Source organism: Lissotriton vulgaris, chromosome 1_1 (assembly GCF_964263255.1).
Source record: "Lissotriton vulgaris chromosome 1_1, aLisVul1.2, whole genome shotgun sequence".
Lineage (NCBI taxonomy): Eukaryota > Metazoa > Chordata > Amphibia > Caudata > Salamandridae > Lissotriton > Lissotriton vulgaris.
Window position 1 is genome coordinate 1,562,629,245 of NC_141685.1, and position 17,873 is coordinate 1,562,647,117.

The 17,873-nt window shown below is 41.7% G+C and overlaps 1 protein-coding gene across 3 annotated transcripts in view; it reads right to left on the bottom strand.

The window, feature by feature from the left end:
• The window catches only part of LOC147750815 (uncharacterized), a 702,597-nt gene that overhangs the window by 177,674 nt on the left and 507,050 nt on the right, over window positions 1–17,873 (bottom strand). For all 3 annotated transcript variants that reach the window (XM_086937011.1, XM_086937002.1, XM_086937022.1), the window contains one exon: window positions 13,433–13,627. In XM_086937011.1, the coding sequence (XP_086793137.1) occupies window positions 13,433–13,627 (195 nt within the window). The remainder of the gene's footprint in view (window positions 1–13,432; window positions 13,628–17,873) is intronic.

The following is a 17,873-nucleotide window of genomic DNA, read 5'->3' on the forward strand; positions in this document are numbered from 1 at the left end:
GCTTAAAAGCAGTGGGGCAATGCTCCTCCGCCATAGCGGAGGAGCCACCCCTGCTGTTGAGATGCAATATTCCACAGCACAAGGGCAGCAGACGATATGTATGGATTCTTTGTTCCCAGGTGGACTCAATGAAATCCTTACAGTACGGCAATACATACTGAATGGGTGCTCTCAGCATTGATGTCCAACATTAAGCAGCTGGATGACCACATTCAAATGTTCATGGTCAGTCAGAATAAGGCCCCTGGGCACCGGTGCCAGTGAACTGGTAAACATCATCTTTAAGGGCTTGCGGCCAACTCTTACTGCATCAAACTCAGGCAGGGGAAGATGAAGGTGGTAGATGCAACTATTCCAAGCCTCTGCTACATGAAGCAATTATACCGAAACGTGTGGCTGTGTTAATGCCCTTAAGCATACTACATGAGTAGATGCCACTTCAAAATAAACAAATATATTGTAGTGGATGAGAGGGAAAAAATAGAGGAGAACACAAAACCTCTTCCATAGTGATCCAAAAACAAAGACAATTTCTGTGATGTCAAAGCAACAGTTATTTGTATGAGTAAGGTTCAAGGTAGAAAGATTGTGGACTATGGCCACTGATGACACTTAGAGCAAGGTATGTTAGTTTCACAGGAATTAGTTAATCAATACATAGAAGAAAAGTGAAAAAGAGAAAAGGTTATTAAAAATCCATAGAAAAACATCCAACATTTAATTTGAACATAACTGGATATTAATGCAGGCAATCTGGGTGAGCGGAGGCAGGGGTAGGTACTGTGAGCAGCGCACTCATCAAAAGCTCAGCGACTGAGCGTATTCCTCTGCTGCATCAACCCAAGAGGTAGGGCAACCAGTGAAACCATTCACGACTGGGTACCACCCTATCAGTGGGGGACCACTAACCTCTGAATTATGTGTGGGGTAGGCTGTTCACCTTCCCCTTTTTTGCTCCTGAAAAAGCACCAGGGATCTTTCTAGACCAATAGAAGCATGAAACATATAGACCCGTGTTTTTATCTCACTAAAGAAAATACCGTAAGCTACACGGGTACATTACTACTCCTACCGTAGCACCAACCTACCAGGTTTTTTAATCTGACAGGGGAATCCACACATTAAATACTAATTTGATATCCTCTAGATATTTTTTAATCAACTCCATCACACACATCACTCACCACCCGATTGGGACACTCTCACACTCATAAACGGCAATAGAACTAAAAAGATCTTTGCCAAAGTGACCATTCAGGGGACCCGTTGGGCACTGCAGTGCCGATCCGATGAGAAGCAGTCATCCAGTGATGAAACATGACATTCCCAGAGATGTGTGAGGGTTACAAAAACAGTATTGTTGACTGTCCCCTATAATAGATCCTGTACATAGATTCTTTCTCCTTATATCTATTAGGAACAGTGACCCAATTTTGGGAATATTAATACGGGCAATCATGCGCTGAATCCCTTCAGTTAGTTCCTTCAACTCTTCAGGTGTTTTATCCACAGATTTAAAAAAAGCACTTTAGTTGAATTACAGATAATGTCCTCTTGAATAGTTACAGACTAAGGACATGCTATGCGACTAAAAGATAGGTGATGTTAATAATAGGTGAATTCAAAGAATAGCCAGGATTCATTTGTGTTATTACTAGATTCCGAACACTACCCCACACTAGTGCCTCTTAAAATGGGGGGAAATATTACATGATGCACTATCCCTAAAACAAGAAGTTTTGCAAAAGCAACTGAAGAGGCAGAATAATACACACATTAAAGACATTTGGAATGGACCCAATGCACAAATGTAACAAACAATAGGCATGCTATACATTCACATAGAAAATAAGCTGCTGGGAACTGAATATCGAATATGTATTGGCAATAATAAATCATATCACTGTGCAGCAAAATTGAAGTTATATATACTATAGTATGGGCCAGACCTTATTATGTCTAAAATGAGAAAAAGTGAGAAAGGAAAAAAACGAGAAAAAAGCAAGAACACTTTTAGTGAGGAAAAGTAGTTTGAAACAAGTCAGAAAGGGCTAGGGATAGATGTGGGTTAGAATTGTGGTAACATGAAGTACTTAAACTGAGGGAAGGTATGGCTTGTAGGAGACGATTATGGCTAGGGTTAACATAATGTGTAGTAATCAGCAGAGTAAGGCAATTGAAAAAATTAAGATATGGCACTTGGTTGGGTAGGTCTAGACCTAGGGGGGTTGGAAGAAGTGAAGGGTAAGCCCTAAAGCTAGAATTAGTGTAAGATAGTTGGCACCCCAAATCACTGAGCATCTCGTAGACGTTAAGGGGAGGCTAAGTAGTTACAGTATTTGATAAAGGCTAGGTGAACATACTAATGGAGAAAAATGGGAATATTTCAACATGTAGAAAAATTCTGACTAAATGTTTAACATTTTCCGTTAAAGTATACATGCTCTTGAAGGATTTCAATAGAAGTTTCTTACTGAAATGTTTTCACTTTGTTTTCAACTCTTCAACCTAGTATCGACTAGACTAGAATAAGAAAATCCTATTGTGTTCATAGAAAATAGCAAGTTCCTAAATTAATCAAAAGCATTTGCCTTATCTGGTCTAGGAGTAGCTAAAGTAGGACACTGCATGTAGGCGGAACGCCCAAGACTATCCGCTAAGAAAAAGGAATTGTCCATGTTAATAACTTTCTTCATGTCGGCCTTACCATAGATTTGCTATTGGAGGACATTGCAGCAAATTAATGGAAGTCTTTAGCAAACATTATCTGGCATCAGAAGGAAGGTCTATGGTGTAATATCTATGACCAAACAAATAAAATGTTGGATGCATGTCCGAATTTGCCATCTACTTCAATGTAACTAATTTTTCTGCAGCAGTTCTTACTTTTTAAGAGGGGATAGGCTCTACTCCCAAGATGTCCAAGGCCTTATTTGATATTGCTCGTGATTTAAGTGGTCACATTTGCAACAAAACTACCACATCAGACCTATTTCAAAGAGCTTTGCAATGAACATTTCTTGTATATTTGTTCCAAAATGGAATCCCTCAGCACTCCTGTTTTATTCCCCAACTCCAAAAATCTTTCACTACTCTGGAACATAATGCCTTGTCTACATCAAATCTAGCTCTCCTTGTATACCTGATCACAGTTTTAGAAAAGTCTTTACTATTGTGGCAGCTGTCTATTGCAGAAATCTTAAAATTGCTGTCCTGCCTCATTTAAACAAGCTGAGGAGTACCCCAGCGGAAAAGCCCCCTGTAAACTCTAGCAATGTCAAAGACTTGTCCATCCTAGATTATGCTCTGCACTCCTGAGGATCAGGAGGGGCAACACTTGAGGTGTGCCCTTTGTCACCCCTGCTGTTTGCGTTGGCATTGGAGCCCTCAGCCATAACGCTCCGACGAGACATGGCAGAGTGGGGTATCCGAGTGGGAGGAGTGAACCATTTAATTTCCCTTTTTTTGCTGACGATACACTCTTCTATCTGACAGCCCAAAGAACTGCTGCTATTGCTATGGGAATGCCTGGAGGTTTTGGGGGACATTTCAGGGTTGTGAATTAACCCAGACAAATCTCTGCTGTTCCCCTCGGGTGAGTTGGCAACATGAGAACAGACTGCACTCCCAGCTTTGCCATTGTATTGGGAAACTGACCAGTTCCGTTACCTGGGAATACAGGTGGCACATTCCGCACAGAAAAGACAACAATACAAAATTGAATGTATGGTAGAAGGCTTAGCTAAACCAGTGCAATTTTGGAACACATTCCCACTGTCCCTTATTGGAAGAAGTACTAGAAAACATGATACCTCTGGGACCATAAATTCATGGATTATTCAATGCCATGGGTCTAAATATTTATCCTGGCAGTTTCAATGAATGAAAAATTCAACTTGCAATTTTTTAACATTTAAGGTAGGCATGCAGCAACACAATTACTTTTTCTTGAGCATCAATGAGCAACACAACTCAACCATTTCTCTTCAAGGCTTCTCTTTGTCATTTTACTTGTTCAAAAATAGATTATTCTTCATTTTAACAGCCCTACCCCTGGCTCCCATAGGAAGGGTAGTCTTGTCCAAAATGATCAAAGTTCCGCGACTTCTATATTACATTACTAATATCCCAGTCATCCCTCTGCGGACCTTCTTCCAAGAGCTCAATTCATTACTAATCTCTCTGATCTGAGGAAGGGGCCGCTGCAGAGTGGCCCTGTCGGCCCTGCAGCTACCACCCGACAAAGGCGGGATGGGTGCCCCATCATTCGAAGTCTATTTTTTAGCAGCGCAACTACAGTGGCTATCATGCTTGACAGAGCACCCCAATCTAGGGGAAACGGCGGCACAGGACAGACAGGTATCAGTCCCGGAGCTGACCGAATGCTCCTTCTGGGCACCAAACCCAACCCGGCGCATCCATTATTAGTCAAGACGGCCAGATCCTGTGCCATGTGGATTCACCGCATGTCCAAAGGGACCCCGTTATATTCCCCGATACTACCGTTGGCTGGACTCCCTAAAGGGCACAAACTCTATACTACGAGGGAGCTTCGGATATGGACCGAACATCAGCTCACAGAAACCGAAATCCTATTCTCCAACGTACATAGCAAGGCTCTCGCAACCACATTCAAGTGTTGTAAAGGCACACAATACACCGACTCCATAGTGTTTTGGGGTCGCTACATAGATGACTGTTTTCTCCTATGGTCCGGTACTGAAGAACACCTGAACTCCTTCTTCGAATACCTCAACACCAATAATTGGGAAATCAGCTTCACTATGCAACACAGTCAGACTCACATTGAATTTCTAGACTTGGAATTCTATGTAAGAAACGAGCGGTTACATTCAAGACTTTATAGAAAACCAACCGCATGCAACTCCATATTGCATGCCTCAAGTTTTCATCCTGAACATCAGATACGATCAATTCCCTATGGCGAATTTCTTAGAGCCAAGCGCAACTGTAGTGAAGCCCATGAACTGGACAATTGCATTTCAACCATGAAGAGAAGATTTCAGAATAGGGGTTACAATAGAAACTCCCTTGACAAGGCAGAGTCCAGAACTAGAGCCATTACTAGACCTGTTTGTCTAAAAACACGTACTGAGATGAAAACCACTGATAAACATGTTAGGTTCATTACAGAATTTAATGCCCTAAATCAGCTTACCAAAAAGAGTCTGAATAGACATTGGAAACTCTTACTAGAGGATCCCATACTGAAAGAATTCATTCCAGAGAGACCCTCCATCACCTACAAAAAAGGTTTCACCTTGAGAAACAAACTAAGTCCTACCGTCCCCACAAATACCACAGCACAGAACTGGCTTTCTACACGTGGAATTGGTTTCTACAGATGCGGATTCTGTTCTATGTGCATGTGGGGGAAACACGGTACAACAAACTTTGCAGGGTATGATGGTATGGTATATCACATTAAACATAACATCACTTGCCTTAGCAGGTTTGTGGTGTATATCATTGAATGCCATTGCGGCAAGAAATATGTGGGGAGCACCATTAGAGCTCTTAAAGAGAGGATAGCTGAACATATGAGAGCTATACAGAGAAGGGACCCCAGATACCCAGTGGCACTTCATGTAGCAGAATGTCAACCCAATGAAGATGACATCAAGGTACGTGTTTTTGGGATCGATCAAATTCCCCTCAACATCAGGGGGGGCAATCGTGAACTGATGCTCAGGCGTAGGGAGGCTACGTGGATCATGCGCCTACGTAGCGTAGAACACGGGCTTAACTATGACTCTGAGCTCCAATATTTCCTTGGAAACTGATTATGTACCGGGGGGATCCTTGGTGCACACTGATCAACCAACTGCGCAAATACTAGGAGTCCTAAATTGAGAAAAACGAATAACATCACGTTAATTTGCCTCTTTTTAGGGAAGAAATGTATTCTACCTCCATGTATGTGTTTACAATGTAAACTTTGTATATAGACCCATTCAACATGGGTTCATGTTTTTAGATAATTGTTCAGGTCTCTTTTTTTTGAATATTAAGAATGACAACACTAACATTGCTTGCCAACTTTGCAATCTGTACTGTCCATACATATATCCTAAGTGTTGTTTTTCACAATTGTGTATTGAGAATTTTCAATTACTCCAAATGTATATGGACATGAGATCTTTCACTATTTTCGTTCACTTTTGTCACTTTTAATTTCTGCATGTTACACCCCTTTATATCATATATCCGGATATATACGGCCATACCCAGGCCCTGCTCAGCTCATTTTCACCTCAGCCATCAACTTAAACTTTTCGTCTCGATGGACAGGAGGCTGCTGATCTCTTCTATGCCCAACAGCGCCGCTACTCTGTTAACTACCTTTTTCCCCTATTATATTTTTCACATCTGGTAGTAGTTTAATTTCACTCCCTTCTTTTCATGTTTCAAATGTGGCGAAGCAGCACAATAAGGGATAGTTTTTTCAATGGGAAATAAACCAAAACGTCTTCTTTTCGCCACAAATTTCCCCTTTCAACAATGGCGCCCGTATTATCTCCTTTTCGATAGTACTTCTTCTATTTTTGAACTCTTTCTACTTAATCCCTCCTCTCCCGGGGTCACGTGTCCGTACACGAGAGACGACCGCCGGGAAACTACAGAGGAGGGATTGCCTGCAGTGGGTAAGTTTCATATCTCCCCACCGCTACGTTTACTCTCCGCACACCCGCGGCTTGCAACCCAAGCGTGGAGCATACAAGGCTTCACACGCTTGTCTCTAAAGACGGTTACTGCATTGAATACTCTGCTTTTTACTTTTAGCAAACTACTGCGGAGGACACGCACCCGTTTCCTTCTTCGTTTTGGCGCCATAAAAAGAATCCCCTCCCGGCTTTCATTTTTACACAGAACAAATAGCAGGTATTATTTCACCATTCAGGCAACCACAATAATTATAGAACAAACGTTTGGGTGAACGCGTGTTCTTTTCTATCCCTATGACGAAGCCAACGTGCTTTAGCTTTTATTGGCACTATATAATGTAGACTTACGTTTTTACTCATCCCCCTTTTATTACAGATATAGTGCTAAGTCCTCATAGAGAATCACCAGCAGGATAAGACTTCTACTATCCTTATACTGCGACCAAATATTATGCCACACAGCAGCTACTGTTGCATAACCACCTAGTGAAATCAATTGGTAAGAGACTGTTTGGCTATTCAGTCCTTCCTTTTATTGCCCAAACTCAATACGTTGTGTATACATTTCCTTCGGTGCTAGCCTCCTTATGAGTCCCCCTTTTTTCTTTCTTCCACAAGTTTTAGCTCAACACAGAGCTTTCAGAGGTCCAGACTTACTCCATCCACATAATTGGACTGGAGTGGAAGGTAATATTTATCAGCCTTCAAACAAAAGGATTTGCATGTGCTTGTGCTCTCTGGATCTTCACCACAACCAGGCCTTGTCAGACACACACCACCTCACGTATAATATATACAGCTTATCAAAAAATGAAATGTTTAAGAAAGTATACGTTGCACTCACCATCACCATGAACACCCTCTTAATTTTTAGGACCACTGTGTACGAGTGACACATGACCACACTTGGGTCTTTTAAATTCAATTCACTCGCTACGTGCACATTAACACCATAGTCTTATCACTTGCTCCACTATGCAAGTTTTCCCTACCACATTTCATTATCACAAACTGCATGTCGTGTGCACTAATGTCACCATATGCAGTATACAGCATAACATGTTAAGTTAACAATTGCATACATTATTTTGTATCACCAGCCCTGATGAGTCGTGTGACTCAACCGTACACGACGAAACACGTGTCGGCGTTGGTATTTTTTCAAGTCTGGAGAAAATAAACATCTTGCTGTAACAAGAAAACCCACATCAAAGAATCTGCTTCTGCGCTTCCTTTAAGACTTTGGTCATTGTACCTTGTTGGAACACACTTGAATGTGGTTGCGAGAGCCTTGCTATGTACTTATGTTTTGTCTTTTGACTTGTTTGGACGGTTAAGGGTGTTTGCCGTCTGCTCTTTACGCACCACATGAACTACTTCTTTGCATCTTACACACTATTGTAACGTATTACCCCAGGCAGTGCGCCCATTGGTCCTATCTTCTAAAAACCTCCTATTCTCCAACGGTCAGCTGCTCCCGTTCACAGACTTGGTCGAAGGAAGCGGGCTCCCAGCCGGCCAATTCCTGCTGCACCGACAGATAGTGGCGGACTGCAGGCGGATCTGGGACTTGGGGGATGGGAACCAGAGCCACACCCCGTGTTGCACACATTACTCCATATGAGGGCGGGCAGACACCACATCACATGGATCTATAAATCCATCATGGAACTAACACGTTTGCCACTGACATGACTACGGCTCCACTGAGAGGACGACTTCGGCAGCGACCTCCATGATAGGGAGTGGCTGACAGCCCTAGAACACCACAAAAAGGTGTCCTGCAACCAAAGATTAAAAAATGTCCAGTTTAATGTGCTGCACCGCGCTTATCTCACGCCGGCGAAGCTCAAGTGCTTTTACCCATCATCTCACTTTGAATGCCCCCGATGTCACACCCAGGATGCCCCATTCATTCACATGTTTTGGACATGTCCCATCATACAAGCACTTTGGACGACAGAACACGCCACCCTACAGACAGTCACAGGCTTAACAGATTTCATACATGGGAGGCATGCGCTCTAGGCATTTTTAAACGCAATAAACTGAAGAAGGTTGAGACCAAATTTGCCATGCTGGCCGTACTGCTAGCGAAACGCAGTGTGGCAATGCACTGGCATGCGACAGAGGGTCCCCAATAGCGGCATGGCTGGGGCAGTAAAGAAAGGGGCCGCAGCGGAAGAAGACCTCATCCGCCAGGAGGAAGTTCGCGGCATACGACGGTGTCCCATCTCTCTAGAGAGGGCGACACTCCAACATGACTTTAAGCAAACACACGCTGGTGTTACAGAGGGGCCACTGGACACCCGGGTGGCACTTGAACCAAGCACATAGTAATCTATCCACATGCTTCTCCCCCCCTGCTACCCCACCCCCCTAAACGAGCCAACTTCCGAGCCACACTATAGGGAACAGGATAGGGAAAAGGACCCACAGGTGATGGAATGGCATGGAGCTCCACCATATTTGCCCCAGCCTCATGCGACCCCTAGCCCACCCTCCCTCCCCCCAACCCCTCATTCCCTGAGTTACAGACCCCCAGTTCAGTTTGCAACCGGGATTGCCATTTGCTGACATCTTGCAGGATACTATGTACTAGAGACTATCATTTGGGTTGAAGAAACACGATCATTCTACCAATGACCACTTTCGAGCCCCCCCCCACCCCCCCCCCCCCGTAGCTCCGATGGCAGGGCTCGGGAAGTCTCCCTCCATAGGTCTGCTTAATTACTCGATTATTTGTCCCACTGCTCATCGACAGGTCATGTTAACATTGTTTATGAATACAATACATCAGCAGTTACGTATGAAGTGTGATAACTGTATGATGTGTATAATGATGAAATCCAATAAAAAGGTTTAAGAAAATTAAATCCTTCAATTTAACAGCAACACAGTTTGATTTCTTTCTATACTCTATTTATACATACAAAACTCATGCATACATTTTCTGTGGTTGTTGAAAAATAAGAACAATATTCAAAACCAACATAAATCAATATATACAAAAGTTTCCCATCTATCATATTTAGTAGTAATCCTACTTTGTACCAGGATACATCCGGCTAGTATTCCTTGGGAATTTTTACTAAGTGGTCCTAAAAAAGACTAGGCTTCAGGCCTGGACTGGCCATAGCGGGCACCGGGCAATCCCCCGGTGCGCCGCAAGGGTGGGGGCCGGTTTTGAGCCCCTGGAGGCCGATTTTGTTACAGGGCCCTTTTTGCAGCATAGCTGCAAAATCGGCCCTGCAACAAGCGCTCGGCGACACCTTCAAACCCCCCCCCCCCACTCCCCCTCGAGTGAGGAGGGGGTCCGGCCGAGCACTTTGCCAGGGCCGGTTTTGGGTCCCAGTCCGGCCCTGCTAGGCTCAGAGGAACATTCTGGTAATATTCAAAGTTTAGACCATCCAATTTATTGCTAAACTTATTGAGTCATTATTAATATTCGTGTTAGATGCTGGTACTCTGAGTCCTGTGAAAATGGAAGGTGGGTTGTGTGGGTGCCGACGCGTTTTGACCTTCCTGCTGGGGACCAAGAGGGTTTCTAAGAAGGTCTTCCTCAGGGCTGGGGCTTTGGGAGTAGGATTATTGTGATCTAAAATTCATAAAAAAGGTGAAAAGGAATTATGTGTAAATACTTGAATATAAAAATTCAATTGTTTTGAGCTTAACCTGTTGTCTGGTTCTTATTCACATACCTAATGTGCTTGGGATGTATGGGTTAGTGTCCCTCTATCCGATCACTGCAGATCCTGGAGTCTTACATCTTTGTGCACTTGGAGTCTTTTATTCTAAGAAATTCAATATCCTGTATTAGCACGCTATAAACTCATCACAAGAGTGCCTAGCTTTTATCATTTAGTGTGTGCCTACAGTAATTAGCCCTACTAGTTAGTCAACCAAGTGTTTGGGGCGCATGCAGTGTTTGGGTAATAAGTTACTCCTTTATGTTCATGTTCACTTCGTAAAAGATATGAGCATATTATCTGCATTTTTATAGCGTCTTCGATCGTGTGTTAGTTCTCTACGTGCACTTGTGGATTATTTTAGAAAAGGAGGACGAGAAAGCCTTGCATGCCATTTGTTACTAACTCTCATTCATGGTGGTGATTGCGTCTCCTATTCACTGTGGTATTGATTACACTATGTTGTGGATCCTTACACAGGCTCTCCATTGTTTTACAGAGTCTTGCTTAACTATCAAACACTGGTACTACACACTCAGAAGAGAACTTAAGGTAACCATTGTACTATGACGTATGTTTATGAACAGCTATCATAATTTTGGTTTGTTAGAATACCGATGAGACTCCGGTGCTCCTTATTTTGAGGATTGGATTTGAACAATCCGTCTCATTTGGGAATTATTACCACCTTGACTCCCAGATGGGTAAGCAACTTATACTCTTGGGCAGGAATCTGAGGTACACATGCCCGGCAACAGCTCCAAATTATTACTATCTATCTTCCTTGTACGGTCATCTAAAAGACACCTGTTTGCCCTGTTTCTAATGTCCTGATGAAGACTCGCATGGCCCAGGCATAATTAACCGCAAGGCCCTAAGACGAGTCGAAATGTCGACACCCTATTAAAAAAACCTGGACCATCTATATTTCTCTCTACAATTATGTGCAGATATTGATGACATATCATTTTGTCCCAAGTTTAAAAAAAGAGAGTTTTTTTCATTAATTAAGTGGCTAGGTTATGCAGAACGGTTATTTGTGGGTCCGTTACTGCCCTGGTAAAATTATTTGAATTTTATGTCACTTCTTTGAATTTTTTCCTTTTCTTCTCTAATCATTTCACAACTTCTATGGCACCCTTTGCTTTGCTGCACGCTCTGTTCGGGGCAACCAATATTTTGTACTGATTTACAAATTGAATTGTGTGATTTTTTGCTGTTGAGACAATAGATTAAAATATTGTACTTGAATTGGGAGTGGATGCTGTTGCCTTTATATGTTTTTTATAAATACATGCATAAAGTGGATGGAGCTGATTAATGGGTATTTGCCCCAAACTTGTAGTATTTGGTATTGATTAACTGAATGTATTTAATTATAGAGGTCTTGGACCATTGTTGTTTAATATTGATTTATATATGACACTGCAGAAATATCGATTGATACCCAGGTCCGGAACCTTATGGGTTACCCCATTACTTTAATGGCTACCTCATATATAAATCGGGCACACTGCCTTGTTATGGGAGCGAGGGGTGAAAGTGGTGCTGAGACAAGTCCCCTTTGCATGCAAGTTTAAATTCTGGGATATTCCAGCATTCCACTGGTTGACCACAACAGTGGATACTACTGCTTGGAGGGAGGGGAGTTGTTAAACACTGGGAGATTTGTACCAAAGTGAAAAATTAAGTTAGTTTGAAGCAGCTCAGGAGGCCTTTGATGTCGGTCAGTGCCAGTTCTTACTACTTACAAGTATTTTGGATATAGTCTAGGATATCTGGCGTATATACCTAGACATCCCTATCTCCTCTGACATGTTTAGGATACTATTGGAGTTTGGTGGGGGGTAGACATTTGATATCCCACCTGTACAGGGCCATGATTGCTGTCAAGCAGTGGAATGTATTTCGGGCTAAACAGGCCTGGGAGGTGGAAATTGGTACTCTGCTGGAGGAGGCACAGTGGAAGGGTGTTTGTGTGCTGGTTAAAGAAGGGGCCTGTATTGGGTTGTTTAAGTTGGTACATTTCAACTACATACACCGTACATATATTACTCCAGTCCTGTTACACAAAATAGACCCTACTAAGATGGATGTATGTCCCAGAGGTTGAGGGTGGCCTGGCTGTCTTCCTCCACATGGAATGACACTGCCCCCACGTACATAATTTCTGGAACCTAGTCGTCCTAAGATTGGGTTATATTGAGGATCTGGTAATTGACGAGCAACCGACCAAATGTCTTTTGGAAAACATTATGAAATGCAAAGGAGGCTCCAGCATTGAAATTGCCTCTCTGTTGGCAAGTCTACAAAATACCACCACCAGGAGTAACCTTCTGAAAAGGTACACAATAAGTAGGAGTCCATTCAAAGGTCTGCATATACTGACGCATGAGACCAGCGCAGTGCTTCTCTCAGGGGTCGATGGACTTATTTTCTCACTGTGTTTCCTGCAGTGGTTATAGGGGGCCTCCCTCTATTATTGGAAGCATCCAATATTTGAATGGTTTCTACAGCACAAGGGTGGGCTACCATTACAAAGGGTCGGCTATATTACCACTGGAGCTGCACAGCAAGGTGGGATTTGGGGAGAGTTTGGGATAAATGGAAAGGCCCTAACAGCATAGTTTCAGAGCGGGGTACAGACCAGTGAGATTTCTAGGGGGAGGGTGTTCCTGCACAAGGCAGATACCCTCTGTGGTTTTTAAAACATTTTTAAATGGTAGAATGCTTCCAGGAACTTGTAACCATTATTAAAATAATTTTGTAGCTTCATGGCACACCCTCTGGGCAGTACCCTTCGCACTGAGGGCCCCTCTAAAGCAGTACAGCTCTTCCAAACACATGCAAAAATGTAGAGTTCTCATTGGCAAGATATTTTTCTCTGCATCAATTGTGATGTCAACTATAACAGCTGACATGTAGAAACAGAGACCATACTCATTAGTAAGGTTATAAAACAAAACTTCATTATCAAACACTGCGAAAAAGTAAAACAGCTCAAATAAAATATTGTGTTTACTTTACATCAACATTTCAAATGTTAAAAATGTGTACCCCAAAAATGTTCCTCTGGTTGAATACTGAGTGTGAGCAATTTTCCAGCTTCGTTAGCAGTGAGAAGAGGAAATGTGCCTGCTATTGGCCCTTCGGCATCTGCCTTTTGTGGGGTGCCCAGGTTGGAACCCTTGCTTCCGGATGTGCCTTGTCCGGATATGACACCATTTTGATTTGTTGATGTCGTTGTCCGACCTAAAGAAGACAGGAGAAGATTTACATAACAGTTCTTTTCCATAAGAATTCGAGTCGAGAAAAGACGGTGTTTTGCATTTCACAGGTGCTTTGAAAGTCATTAGAAAAAAACTGGATTAATATCCATTTTCAAACACAATCCATACAAGAATAGACTGTCTCACCAGTACAAAGTGGTCTGCTTTATAGCATTTCCTGCATAGGAACAATGCGGTTCTAATAAGTGCCCATTCAGTCTCCCTATTTCCACATTCACTAGAAAGAATCATTGTGGCATCTACTACAAATGACCTATTCGTTATTAAATCTATATTAACAACGTCACTCCAAGATCCCACTTTCAGTTGGCATGAAGTTGTAGGAGCACTCCTCTTCCATGGAAAAATATGCACCACTCCAGGAAATTGAAAGTTGATTCTTCTCCCCCAAATCCTCCCCCTACTTCATCCCCCAAAAACTCCTTTGGTGCACACATTTGTATGTATTCGCCTTAGCTAATAAGGTTACTGTTCAAAAGAATCTTCTATTTTTAAGCTTGCCTATATTAATTTTTCCTTAATCTATTGCATTTTAGTTTACATTATTTTAGATTTAGATATTTATTTATGATCGCATCATTCTAAATGTTCTATATTACATTTTTCTACAAAACAAGGGAACCCCAAGGATATACAGGGACAAGGGGTACAAATATTCTAAAGGAATAAGGGTGCCTACATCCGACAGTCCCATATTCATTAAGTTTCAGCATGACACAATGTCGATAAAAGCAAGTAAAACCACATTTATTAAAAAATAAATTATTCAAGCATTAGTCACGCATAGGATCTGCGCAAATGTTATAATGATTGCTTAGTTACAGCCTTCTAAATTTAGTGATACATTTTAAAATGTGGAGAAAAAGGAGAGATACAGTGAAACTGAAAGAACGAGTTGAGAGAGTAGTTGATAAGGCCTTTGCTTTGAAGAGGAAGCTTTTCATTTTGATTCTAAATAGAATGAAGACTCTTGACAAAATAGTTTTGTGCCTTAGGAGACAAAACCAGAAGAAAAGAATAGATGTAACTGTTGTACAGTTTTTAGTGGAGAATAGATACATACTTCTTTTAATGAAGAAAGGTATCTCTAGGATAATAGATCAGTTAATGTGATGTCAAGAAATGATGAATGGTAGCCCTATAGCAAAAGAGGTGATGGTACCTAGAAATTTAGAAGTTATTGCAGAAGAGGTACAAGGAAGGCGTAGTCAGGGTACTGTATACAAATGGAATTGTAGTAGTGTTTCTAGTATAAGGCAGCAATCCATTGATACATTAAGGACATTTCAATGTATCTTTCCAAGGCAAAGTTTAAAACACAAAATAAGTTATACCACTCAACAATGCACACTTTAGGTAAGAGGCTGTATTATGTGAAAACTCCTGCTTTATGTTTAGGAGAAATGAATAGAGCACTTTTGCATGGTAGTGTGGCAGATGTAGACAAGGTGTCTGGTGACGTGCAGTTTTGTTTCTTTTGCCTTGAAAAGGATTCTAGGGAAAATTAAGAGTTGTTCAGAGGAGGAGTTGCAGAACGGGACACATATATTACAGTTGATAGTTTTAAAGAAGAGAGTATAAAATGTACCGTAATGTTATCTAAAAAACCAGAGTAGGTTTCTAAATGTTGTCAATGCATTTACTCAGAAGATTTAAACACAGACTGCTGACTTCTATTCATTTAAAAAGTGAAAAAGTAAATAATGATAATTGCCAAAAGTTACCTGTGTATTTATTTGTAGAGGGACGGTTTAATTTGTCTATACAGCAAGTTATATGTAAGTAGTGTTACAATAAATTAACAGATAATAAAATGAACAACACACAGATATTAGATACCCATTTTGTAAGATAATAAAATGCCTGCTAATATATAAAAACTAAGAAGGTCTCAAAAAACAATCAACATTTATTATTCTCAGAAGCATTGAGAAGAACAGTTATGAACTGCTCTCTAGCATCCACATTACAACTTCACAATCCATGTAGTATGATGCCATCGGGGAAAACTGTGGAGCCAAATCTTTAAGTTGAAATTGGACTTTTGAATGGACCCTCTGCTTCAGTGTTGTTGTGCTGCTATTGAAGTTGAGGGTTCTTCAGCTTTGCCTTGCCTTCTTTCTGCTCAGTATGAACTCGTCTTATGAAAGGTGCAAAGAATATAAAAGGGGGAAAACAATTACCATGTATGATTTTTGGCAACATTGCAATAGCTGTAACACACTCACCAGCTCTTATAACAACAGTACAGTCCATTCAATACGTGGCCATTCTTGAAAACTCTGGAGCCATATCGGTTGGAGTAGTCTGTACCTCTGAAGGGACTTTCTGGCCAGAAATTGTTGCTGCTGCCACTGATTTAGATGGTCCTCCAGCTTCTTTCTGCGTCTTCGGCAGTTGGAGACGTTTTATATGATAATTTTATGATTTAAATTTTTTTACTTTTTTGAGATTGCAAAAGTAACAATAGCCGCAACCTACATCCACCGACCAGTGGGGATAGACTTAATGAAGCTGGACATTTGTAGGTGGGGTAGAAAAGGATAGAGTGAAAAGGAAAGGACGGGAGGGAGGGAAGACCGGGTACCTGCGAGTGATCTTTATTCCAGTGATGTGAACTTGTGTGACCAGTGGAAATAGGTTATCTCGTGTGCTTGTGATCTTCTGTGGCGGAGTGTGTTTTGGGGAGTCGAAGGACACGAAGGTATCTTGGACACGTGAGTTCTGTAAATTCCATGGATAAGTACTCTATGGTGGTACCCCTGGTTTTGTCGAAGCGAGGGAGTGTGTCTGTGAGACTTGCAGGGATCTTTTCCATGCCCCCCCCCCTCTCCACAGTTTCTGTAACCACTCTAGTCTAGTTGGGACCCCATCTGTACCCCATTTAGAAAGTAGGACCTGTTTAGCGGTGCCCAGAGCTAGAGTAGTATTTAGAACAGAGCCACCCAATAATCCCACCGGGACTGGGTAAAGTAAATCATACAAGCTAAGTGTCCAAGTAGGAATAATTCACAACATAAATTTTACTTCCAACAGTGTCAAGGCAATGATCACTAAATTAAAGAAGGTAACCCAAGGGGTTTCAGCAACAACAAGTAGTATCAAAAATATATTTTAATTTTTGCTTTTCAATTATAAAACTTTTTTTGTTTTACAGTTTTTCACGAATCAAAAAAGTCCGGCAACATTCAACCACCAAAACCATATCTCATAAATCATATGGTGGCAAATAAACACCTTTGCCACATAGTGTGGACACACTGAAGGACCACATGCACGTTATTACATATGCAGCCTAATTCACAAATTGTAATTTCAAGTGAATTATACAGTATGGTTGTAAAAAGGTGTTAGGCGTCGACGTTTCGGTCCAGGAAGGCCATACAGATCCGGAGGACCATCTTCAGGACAAAAGAAGTTGCACAGGGGTATCTAATACAAACATAACAATATCAATAATCAGTGAAACCCTAGGGTACACGAAGAAATTTTCAGCTCAATGCAAAGAACAAAATGACAAGGCACCAGTGACACAAACACATAACTTCTGACCTAGAAAGGTGGGACATGCACCTATAACCATGTCTATACAAGACCAATACAACTGTGCCAAAACACACAACCACCAAGTGTGCTTCAAAACAACCCAACTGTGCCCAAGTGCCTGTGGGACCTTAATAGTAACATGCCAAGCAAAGCGATAATACATTACTATATGATGTACCTGTGTTTTAAATCGTTTTTACAAAGCCAACAAAAACGCCTCACAGGTCGTTCTGCGAACAAACAATGAATAACCAATGAATCAGTTACACTACGTGTAGTCAAACGCCCTTTTAACAATTAAGACCGGTATTAGGAAAAGCATGCCTGAAATGTAACTTACATCTGGCAGCCGCCAAAAGCTCTGTAAAGATAGACAAAACGTCAGCACATATGTTTATGCCGAACCTTGTATCAATATACCGCTATCCGACCATAAACTTGCCCAAAGACGCCCGCTCTCAAGAGTCCGTGTGTCTTCTCCGTGAGTGAACGCGGAAGTGTGGTGAAGTCGCGTCTGACGTATATAGTGTTAAGCGTCAAGACGTCAGTTTACTAGGTTAATAGGTTAGTGTGGCGGCCATCTTAAGCTGTACACGATGGGGCTAGAAGCTGTGATTACGCTAGGCAATATTAACTGCGATACTTTTACCAGTACGAAATAC